Source organism: Pocillopora verrucosa, chromosome 8 (assembly GCF_036669915.1).
Source record: "Pocillopora verrucosa isolate sample1 chromosome 8, ASM3666991v2, whole genome shotgun sequence".
NCBI lineage: Eukaryota > Metazoa > Cnidaria > Anthozoa > Scleractinia > Pocilloporidae > Pocillopora > Pocillopora verrucosa.
Genome location: NC_089319.1, coordinates 14,360,231 through 14,371,059, shown reverse-complemented (window position 1 = coordinate 14,371,059; position 10,829 = coordinate 14,360,231). Strand labels below are relative to the sequence as shown.

At 36.7% G+C, this 10,829-nt stretch overlaps 2 protein-coding genes across 2 annotated transcripts; both read left to right on the top strand.

Moving 5' to 3' along the window:
* LOC131790118 (uncharacterized) lies at window positions 1-7,611 on the top strand. Its single transcript, XM_066170977.1, is given in 3 exon segments — window positions 1-274; window positions 1,813-5,736; window positions 5,739-7,611. Coding segments are annotated over 2 exon segments (5,685 nt in total). The 5' UTR covers window positions 1-274; window positions 1,813-1,916; the 3' UTR covers window positions 7,604-7,611.
* A 67-nt stretch (window positions 7,612-7,678) lies between these two features.
* LOC131782151 (uncharacterized) lies at window positions 7,679-9,706 on the top strand. Its single transcript, XM_059098869.2, has 2 exons — window positions 7,679-7,820; window positions 8,162-9,706. Exons 1-2 carry the CDS (start codon window positions 7,799-7,801, stop codon window positions 9,244-9,246), a joined length of 1,107 nt encoding a protein of 368 aa, XP_058954852.1. The 5' UTR covers window positions 7,679-7,798; the 3' UTR covers window positions 9,247-9,706.
* Window positions 9,707-10,829: the final 1,123 nt, after the last annotated feature.

Genomic DNA, 10,829 nt, shown 5'->3' with positions numbered 1-10,829 from the left:
CCAACGAGCCAGCCGAGCGAAGACGCGAGGCTGGCGAGGCGGCAGCATTATAGAGCCGTGCGAGAGTATTGTACAGGCGGAAAAAATCTCGAGTGATTGTAAGATGTCTGTAAGGTAAGATTCCTGAGATTCCAATGACGTAATGTGAATAGGCTTTGTTTTGCAACGGACCAATGGTAGCGCGCAAAGATCGTGACGTCAAGTCCACATGGTGCTTATCGTGGACGCTTAGCAGCTTTGTCATTTATCGAGCGGAGGAGCGAGCAAGTTTGAGGTAAGAAAATTGTATTTTTCACCTACCTTTGTAAGTTTTATTTCCAATTCTGCGTGAGTGCACTTAAGTTAAGTGCCTTTGTGGTATAATTATCGAGTTAGCAAGCTCAGTAACCGGCCAGTGTGCCAAAGTCGGCCAGTGTGCCAAGTTGACGAGTGTGTCAAAGTCGGCAAGCGTGCCAAATGTAGACAACGCCAGCAGGCATAGAGCAATCAAAGAAACTGAGAAACCACCGAATTAAACAAAACAAAGCTCAAACAAACGATAATCGTAGCAAACTAGGGAAAAATTTCCGCACAGCCCCATACTTAATTATGCATGTACATCTTACTGGTGATACACTGAATAATAAAGCCCCATATATGGATGTATAATGATGTATGGGGCTGTGCGGAAATTTTGCCCAAACTAGCGGCCAGTAAGCCAACTTTGACACCATTAGCGAGCAGAAAGCAATCAAAGTTGTAGCAAACTAGCGGCGGCGAACGAGCCACACGTGAGAGTGCCAAAGTCGGCAAGGGTGCCAAATCTAGACAACGCCAGCAGGCATAAAGCAATCAAAGAAAGTGAGAAACCGCTTGAAACTGTATTCAAACAAAACAAACGATAGTTTTAGCAAACTAGTGGCCAGTGAGGCAACTTTGTCACCATTAATAGCGAGCAGTTAGACAACGCCAGCAGGCATAAAGCAATCAAAGAAACTGAGAAACCGCTTGAAACTGTATTCAAACAAAACAAACGATAGTTTTAGCAAACTAGTGGCCAGTGAGGCAACTTTGTCACCATTAATAGCGAGCAGAAAGCAATTAAAGTTGTAGCAAACTAGCGGCGAGCTAGCCACGAAAGAGTGCACTCGTCATTGGCCACTGAACCAACTTTGTCACCCCACAAACAAGCTGAAAACAATCGAAGCAACTGAGATTCAACTTAACTTAAGCTTGAGTTAAATTCAAAGGAAACCTAACGCGGCGGAAGTGCATTGGAGAGCGAGCAAGCTGCAATAATCAACTGTCAGCTCGATCAATTCTTTCGACTGTTATTAATATCAAGCGTATCACGAATTTTTGAAGCACAGACTTTTTGCCCACTAAAATACAAGGTACACCTAGAGCAATAAACCGCACAAAAGTTTTGAAAATGAAATCGTACTGCCCACAATAATCTGTTAGAATTGGGGAGTGTGTGCCCAAAATGCAGCATGATCTATTTCAGATTTAGGGGGAGATACTTGTCAAGGCGAATAGCTTATCCTTCTAATGGTAGTTTTAATCCCTTCGTTATTTCAAACAAGGAGGCACACATTGTGAATGGGAACATAAATTCAGAAGTGTTGGAAGAAAAACGCAATGCAATATGTAATAGCACTGATAGTAATTCTACATACATGTGTGAAGGATCAAATGTAAGAGATCACTTTCGTAATTATTGTTTGACCAACGTAGGGAAGTTTTCTTGTGCAGTTGATTGCTTTCTTGAGCTATGTTATTTTGTTTTTCGCAATCATCTTCAAAACATTACATGCAATGATTTTTTTCAAGTTATCTCTGAGGCGTGCAATCAAAGGGCAATTGTTGGTGCTGTTGATGTTGTGCGAGAGCCTATATGGTCACTGATCAGAGGTCGTTGCCCATCATTTTCTTCAATGACTGCAAATGCTGTTTTTAGTGACATATTTACCATGCAAGCATTTGGGGATTTAACCAGTGATTTGAAATCATTATTTCTTATTCAACAATGTAATCAGACTTGCTGCACCCTGTGTAACAATCAAATATTGAAAACTACTAGCACTATTGTCTTGTATATTACTTGTCCAAATATTCTGCCCACTGAATTTGAAAACTGTGTTTCAGAAGCTGCTTTGCCTAATAGCAGCCCACTTTTTTGTGATGCATGTCAAAGGCATTCTGGTGATATTTCAGGTTTGCAACATTTTGTTACCATGCCAAAATTTTTACACATTGAATTATCATCAATTTCTTTTGGTCAAACTGTTCTACCAGCAAGTATGGAACTCTTAGGTACATTTTACTTATTAAAAGCTGTTGTGCGGTGTGCAAGCCACCATTTCACTATTGCTATAAACAATGGTCGTTATTGGTTTTATTATGATGATCTCTGTAGTGCAGTTCAGCAATATGCTACATTTCAAGATATTTTGAATGTTTACGCCAATGGATGGTATTTTGCTGTTTATGAAAGCTCTGTTGATAACATTATTAATATACATCAAGGCATTGATTCCTGTACATTAATGCCAGACCATTCTTATTCAAAATTAGAGGATAAAGAACGCCAAGCCTGTGATGATTTTGGGAAAGAAGTTTGCACACCCAGAAAACGACAAAGACCAGAAACAAGTACTGACAAATTGATAGATAGAAAAAGAAAGCTGAACTTAAATGTAGTAAATCCACATTTGAAGAATTACAAAATTGCTAAAAAAGCCAAAGAGACAGAGAGTGAAAAACTTTCTAGACAAAAAAAGCAAAAAGAATATATGAGGGCATACAGAAGGAAAATAAAGGATTATGAGACAGGGGAGGAGAAGCAAGCACGATTGATAAAACAAAATGTGCAAAAGTGGAACTCTAGACAGAAAAAGGAAGACAATACATTTGATGTAATTAAACCAGTAGGAAAATTTACAGCTAAAAAAGCCAAAGAGACAGAGAGTGAAAAACTTTCTAGACAAAAAAACCAAAAAGAATATATGAGGGCATACAGAAGGAAAATAAAGGATTATGAGACAGGGGAGGAAAAGCAAGCACAATTGATAAAACAAACTGTGCAATTTAAGTGGAACTCTAGACAGAAAAAGGAAGACAATACATTTGATGTAATTAAACCAGTAGGAAAATTTACAGCATGGCAAAAAGTAGATAAACCACTGCATAATGTTGACAAAGAAGCATATTTATCTCAATTTGACAGTATAAACACTGGACCAATTCATGTACAGAAGTGGGCTATCAAAAACATGGAAGACTTTCATAATTCACTTAAATTCAAAATTTATATGTGTGAAGTTTGCCATGAGGCATGGCCATTATCATCAAAAGGCAAAAAGAGATCTCCTTATATGTGTTCAAGATGTTCACGTGACAAGAATGGAGTGAAAAAATTTTCATCTCAGAATGGAATGATTCCTTCACAAGTCCCAAATGAATTGCAAGGTTTAACGCAATTAGAGGAAATGTTAATAGCTCGTGTTTTCCCAGTAATTTCTGTTTATACAAAACCAGGTGGACAAAAAGCATATAAAGGTCATTGTATTAACTTCTCTCAAGATATCCAAGAGTTAGCCAATTCATTGCCAAGAAACCTAAGTGAAATGCCAGTAATAGTTGTGTCAGTCAAAGGCAAAGATAATACTTATAAAGATCTCACTGTGAGACGTGAAAAGGTCAGCTGTGCTCTGCACTGGTTAGTTCAACATAACCCTGTATATAAGGATATCACTATTGATTATGAATTGTTGGCTTTCTTGCCTTCTGATGGCATTCCCACTGAGCTGCGTAAAATTTATTGTACTGAGAACAGTAAAGATGATGAAATTGATCCAGACAGAGGTCCTCTTGATGAAATACCTTTCAATGAAGACACAGAATTGAGTAGCACAATTCTTAACCCTGTACAACTAAAGCCACAGAAGCAGCTGATAAAAGATGAGTTATTACAAAACAGTAAAATCAATTGGCCTAATAGGAATTCAAGTCCTCTCAATGAGTTTAAAATTGAATATTTAGCTACTATGGCATTTCCTACTTTGTTCCCAGATGGTAAAGGAGATCCTACTAACAGTGCTACAATGCGTGATGTGACCCTTGGAGATAAAATAAAACATTTGATTAAATTTGCTGAATATAATAATGGTAAATGGGCTTATAGGTTTGCAAGTCACCCACGGTTTGCTTATTGGGCATTCAACATGATTCAGAGGCACAGACTCCTTAGTCAGGGAAATATTTTTTTAAAGCAAAACCCTGGTGAAGCTAAGTTAACTGTAGAACAACTTCAACAAATGCTTCAAACAAATACGTATTCTACTTTAATGTCAAAACTTATGCATTATGCTAAAAATGTTACTGGTAGCAATAGCTATTGGCACAAAGCTAAAGAGGATTTGCGAGCAACCATTGCTCAAGTAGGACCGCCTACTATATTTTTTACTTTATCTTGTGCTGAGTACCATTGGCCTGAATTTCATGAACTCTTTTGTGACCCTCACTCTGAAACACTTCAACCAGCAATCAGGCAGCAAAATGTTCTTCAAAATCCACATATCTTGGATTGGTTTTTTACTGAGCGAACAGATCGTTTTGTCAAGTTTTGGTTAAAAGAGTCATTAGGGGCTTCTTGGCATTGGTACAGATACGAGTATGCAGTTCAGAGAGGTTCAATTCATTGTCATGGAGTTGCAAAATTGAAAAATGATCCAGGACTTTGCGAACTGACAGAAATTGCATTGCAAGGTTTTTTAGCATCAAAGCATATCAATGAGAACAAAGGAAATTTGTCAGAAGAAGAAATATTAGAACTGGAGACTAAGATAAATCAAGGTATACAAGCAGAGTCTGTTGTTTGTCAGTATGTTGACTTTATACTAACAACTTGGAATCCATGTTCCCCAGAAGAAGGGTGGTCCAAACCAGATTCTCATCCATGTCAAACCCAGTATCTGTCTTTGAATGGCAAACAAAAAGAGGAAGACTATGTGAATTTATTAAACTCTGTTGAGAGACATACAATGTGCAGTACTAAGTATTGTCTAAGGGAAACTAGCAAAAATGAATTAGCCTGTAGATTCAAATTTCCTTTTGAAAATTGCCCAAAGACAAGAATAGATTTTGAACCAATAAACACTAAATCAGGCCAAACCAAGTATAGAGCAACCATTGTTACTAAGCGAAATGATTCAAGATTAAATCGTCACCAACCACTGCAGCTCCAAGGATGGAGGGCAAATTGTGATATTCAAATTATTATAGATTATGTGGCATGTTTGGAATATCTTGTGAAATACACATCAAAAGGAGAAAAAGCTTCTTCAGTTCTAAATAATGCATTCACCAATGTAATTAGTAAAGCATCGGACGAAAGTGACATTCATAACATTTTGAAGCAAATTATGATCAAAAGTGTCGGACAACGAGATTATTCAATCCAAGAAGTTATGCATCATTTACTCTCACTCAAATGTGTAAGTGCAACACATGAAGTAATAAATACATCTCTTGATGGTTCACGAAGAGTACAGGTGTCCAAAAATAAGGATTTTTGTACAATCCCATCCATGTTGGATATTTATGCTGAACGAGAGAAGTTTATTAAGACATTTCCAGACATACTGACATATAATTTTTTGCAATTTACCTCCACATTTGTAAGCAAAAACTCAAAACTGGAGAAAAGGAAGCAAGCTGTAATAGTTAAAACTTATCCCAAATTTTCTTCAAATCCTCAAATCAGCAGTATGGGCTGTTCTGTAAATATCAACTGCTAAAATATAAACCTTGGCAACATGTAGCAGACAATGCATGGGACAATCTTGAACAGTGTGATGAAACTTATAAAGCATGTTGGATGAACTTTTTGTGTAGTGATTGTGGGAAGAACAGTGTTCCTGACTGGGAATTGCAATTGAGCAGCTTAAAAGCAGCCATTAATCTGGAAAATGAAAATGAAAACATGGAAATTATAGAGGAAGAAAAGGAAGAGTGGATGTTTATGTCAGAACTGAATTTACAGGAGTTGAGCACAGATACTGAATATAACTCGACGTTAGCTCCTGAAGGATATTGGCACAATGTTAGTGAACATTTTGACGATGTTGATCTACTTTCTGTTACTTCTTGGTTAAATACTCAGAAAAATAAAAATGAACCAAGTTGGCACATATCATCAAGAGTAATAGATATTTCAAGTTTTAGTAGCGATCAATTGTTGGCATACCATATCATTCTAAATCACTTCAACAGCAGTAATGAACTGCCTTTGCATCTACTTGTTAAAGGAATTGCAGGTTCAGGAAAAAGCTATGTTATTGATGCTGTAAGAAATGTTCTTAAGGAAAAATGTCAAGTACTAGCATATACTGGAAAGGCCTCTTTTAATGTCAAGGGTGTAACACTGCATTCTTTCCTCAAACTACCAATTGGTTCAAAAAGACTCTTCGAATTGAAAGGAATAGCTTTGCAACAACTTCAAACTAATTTACAAAACATTCAGTATTTGATTATAGACGAATATTCATTTGTTGGCCAGAGCTTATTTGGGTGGATAGATTGTAGATGCAGGCAAGCTACAGGTTTAGCTGATCAAGCTTTTGGTGGTCTTTCTGTTATTCTGGTCGGTGATATAGCACAGTTATCCCCAGTTGGTGATAAACCACTTTTCCATTCTTTGCCAAAATCAGAAAAACAGATTCAGGGTCACCTCATATATAAAGAGTTCAAACAAGTCGTCACATTGTCAGTGAATCATAGAGTTGATGGCAAAACTAATGCCCACAGCTGCTTTAGAGATCTCCTCATTAGAGCACGAAATGGAGAATCCACTTTGGCAGATTGGCAGACATTGTTATCTAGAACTCCTGAAAATGTAACAAATATTGAAGAATTCCTAACATCATCTGTAAGGCTATCCTATCTGAAGGCAAAAGTTGCAGAAATGAACTTGATCAAATTAAAAAATCTAAACCAGCCAATAGCAACAATCAAAGCCCGTCATTCTGGTGGTGCTCAAACACTTAGCTCTGATGAAATGGGAGGATTAGAACCTGTCATATATTTAGCTAAAGGTGCTAGAGTTATGCTCACTATGAACATGTGGACAGAAGTTGGTCTTTGTAATGGTGCACTAGGAACTGTATTAGATTTTGTATATGCTGATGGGCAAACTCCTCCAGCCCTGCCTATTTGTGTTCTTGTACAGTTTGATGAACAATATAATGGACCTTCTTTAACTGCAAGTGTTCCAAGATGCGTTCCAATTTGTCCAATAACCCAAATTTCACAAAACATAGGTCACACATGTGAAAGACAACAACTTCCTTTAAAGCTAGCATGGGCTATGACTATTCACAAAAGCCAAGGTCTGACTCTTAAAAAAGCATGGATAGATCTCGGCCCTTCAGAGAATTCACCTGGTATGACATATGTGGCTCTTAGTAGAGTAAAAAGACTCCAAGATCTCATAATTGAGCCAATGACATTTGAAAGGTTGCAAGCTTACAAAAAATCAAATTTTTTGAAATATAGGTTAATTGAAGAAAAGAGACTTGATTCTTTATCTCTAAATGCTTCTAAAAATGGTCATCATGAGTAACTTTGACTTAATACAGTAAGCATGTTCTCCAAAAGCTAAACAAGACATCCAAATACCAATTATTGTGTTCCCCTGTTTTTCTTTGTTTGACTTGATTTAATTATTGTCTTTGAAAAGCCTCTGGAGGAAAGTCAATAAAATATGTATCTATGTGTGATGTATTTTTAATTTGTAAAACATTTTTTGTTGCAGACGATGGCAAGCAAAAGGACTTATTGTAAGTACTGAATATAATTATTTTATCTTATAAATACAGAATTCATGCCCCTTTAAGTAGTCTAAGACTAAACAGGGACAACTGGTGTCCCTGTTATTTTGCAGCAACTCAGCCCCTAGCACCTGACTACTGTATCTGTGAAAGGTAGAGGCAATTTTGTTCTTGGTTATTGTTGTTCACTCATAATAATGAGTACATGCTGACTCCTTTATATTTCAAGCTTTACCTGCAATGTGTCATTTTCTTGAAATATCCAACCCCCCAAATTATTTGACATTACCATGCCAATCAAACATAATTCTCTTATGCATATTCTAACCATCTTAATTGTTTACTTGCAGCAAACGACCATGGGTTTATTCACAACCTCAGTCCAATTAAGAAGTCCCTTAAGTCAAAGCATCAGTGGTATGAATTTCAGCTTCAAACTTCACCCACTAAAGTGAAACGTTTGGTAGGATTTAATCTCTATGTCCATGATTCCTTAAAACATTTTGAGGAAACCAAGAGCCCAGTACAGCTCAAGAACATTATTGTAAAAGACGACAATGAATGTATTTTCAATCAACAATCTGCCGTACATAAAGCAGGCTTGTCAGATGTATCATTTTGTTACACCGAGCAGCCAAAGCTTGAAAGTGCAGGTGAATCAAGTGCTGCAAAGTCAGTTACTGTGTCGAATGTAAAAGGTTTGCACCCAAACCAAAAAGTCAATGTCAGTGGTTCCCTCACTATGGGAAAAGAAGACCTCAAGGCTGTTGTTCTCAGATCCACTGGAGCAACAGCCCATGTGAAGGAAGATTGCGTGTTGGAGGACAACACTGGGTCATCAATGATTCACATTTGGGAACCCCTTGTCCATACCTTGACAACGGGTAAATCATACTGCTTCACCAACCTGACAGTAAAGAATTTCCAAGGGTCGACGTATCTAAGTACATCGCCAAACACAACAGCAAACCTTACAACACAAACAGTGCAAACCCTGACTGGACCAGATATGCTCAAAAGTCCAGAAAAGGAAGTAACTGCTTCAGAATTCAATTTGGTGTCAAAGCTAAACATCTTTTGTTCCTGCAAAGTGTGCAAAAAACGCTTAAATGATGTTGAATCATTCACTTGCACCACACTGAAGTGTGAAAACTGTGGTACACGTCAAAGATCAAGAGATATCAAACTGCAGGCTTCAGCAAAAATTTCTATCACTGAATCAGAAGGTGACAACAGCAAAGAGATGTGGATCCAGGCTTTCACTGAGCAACTAGAAACCCTGCTGGCAGGATCAACCTTATCCCTAAAGGATAAAATCGATGACATTGAAGTTTATCTTATGTCTCTGGAAGACATTTGTTTGGTATACAATGTCCAAACAACAAACATTACAAAGATTCTCTCCTTTAAACGTCCAGAAGTACACTCTGATTAGCACATTGTCTGTGAACAGTCCAATACCCTTGTGTGATTGTCTCGGAGGACGTTGGAAAGTTAAAATTGTTGTTTAATACTGATGTAACATGTGTAGTCTCGGACTGGCCCATGCATCCCAAAGCTAAAAGATGTGCATCTGCTTTCCCAGGTGTTTGACTTTGAGGAACGTTATAGCAGTGAATGAAAAATATTTTGTTACAGTTTAGATTCATGTGTTAGAGATTTCGCTCTATACATCCCTTAATTAAGGATAAAATTAATGACGTTGAAGTTTATCTTATATTGTCTCGAAGAAAATATTTGTTTGGTCAACAATGTCCAAACAATGAACAATACAAAGTTCTTTCCTTTAAACGTCCAGAAGTAAACTCTGATTAGTTCATTCTGTGTGAACAGTCCAATAACATTGTGTGACTGTCTCGAACGATGTTGGAAAATTAAAATTATTGTTTAATACTGATGTAGCATGTGTTATCTCAGACTGGCCCATGCATCCCAAACTTAATAGTTGTGCTATCCCAGTTGAATGACTGTGAAGAAAAAATTTATTTAGTGATTCAGAAATATTTTGTTACAGTTCATATACAATTAAGAGTTGTTATTGTGGGTTCATTTTTGTTCTGTATTACCTTATATTATTCAGTTTTACACATAATTTTTAGAAAGGGAAGAAAACACACTTGGCTATCATTGCAGCACAAACTTTTGTATTGCAATAATGTAAAATCAAGAAACTTATTTTCGTTTTCACCATATTCACCTCAAAATTTAAAACATTTCACGTTGGTTGGAATACTTCACTACTAAAATTTACACCCACAAAACATGACTCCATTTTTTAACATTACCAATGAGTATTTCTTTTCATTGGTTGCTCGTTGGCACTTAGCGATAGCTATATCTAGTATACGTTTAAAACACGACATCATCCACCCTTGTCAAATGCAATAGCATGATCATTTCAATTATAATGCCTTCTTATCCCAAAGTTACTTTGTTTCTTTGCTACATTAGCGAACACTGAACTACTGCTCTTACTCTAGATATGACAATCAACCACAAAATTCCCTAAACCAGATAACATTAAACATAATCCAAAAAATCATGTGTCAATTCACGAGTTTGCTCACAGAGCACTTTGATTTTTGTTATAGATCATGATAATGAATATGAAACAATAAAATATTAAAATCAAGTCAAATTGGAAAACTTTCAATCAAAAATAACTTTTTTAAGAACCACAACATATACATTGATCATGCCAATGCTGAATATCTATCACATGAGAGGTGGCTAAGTAAATAATAAGAAATATATTTGTTTATACATAAAACAGATGGAACCCAAAAAGCAGACTAACTTCTTAAGAGCTAATGTCAGCATGCATCAAACAAACAGCGGCAAGTCACCCAAATTTGTTTTCCCTCCTACTTTCATATTTTGTAGCCCAATATGTTCTTATAATTGTGGTGTAGTTTTTTTGTGAAAATTTATTTCAGTTTTCGAGAAATAATTTTTTTTTGTTCGACCGCTCAAATATGCAAATTTTCACCGTGAATATTACCCGAGTTGTGTGACCTC

What these genes read in the sequence shown, in the direction of transcription:
- LOC131782151 (XM_059098869.2), top strand. Translation starts at nt 7,799, where the DNA reads ATGGCAAGCAAAAGGACTTATT. An exon ending in GGCAAGCAAAAGGACTTATT is followed by an intron (nt 7,821 to 8,161) that starts GTAAGTACTGAA and finishes GTTTACTTGCAG; the next exon opens with CAAACGACCATGGGTTTATT.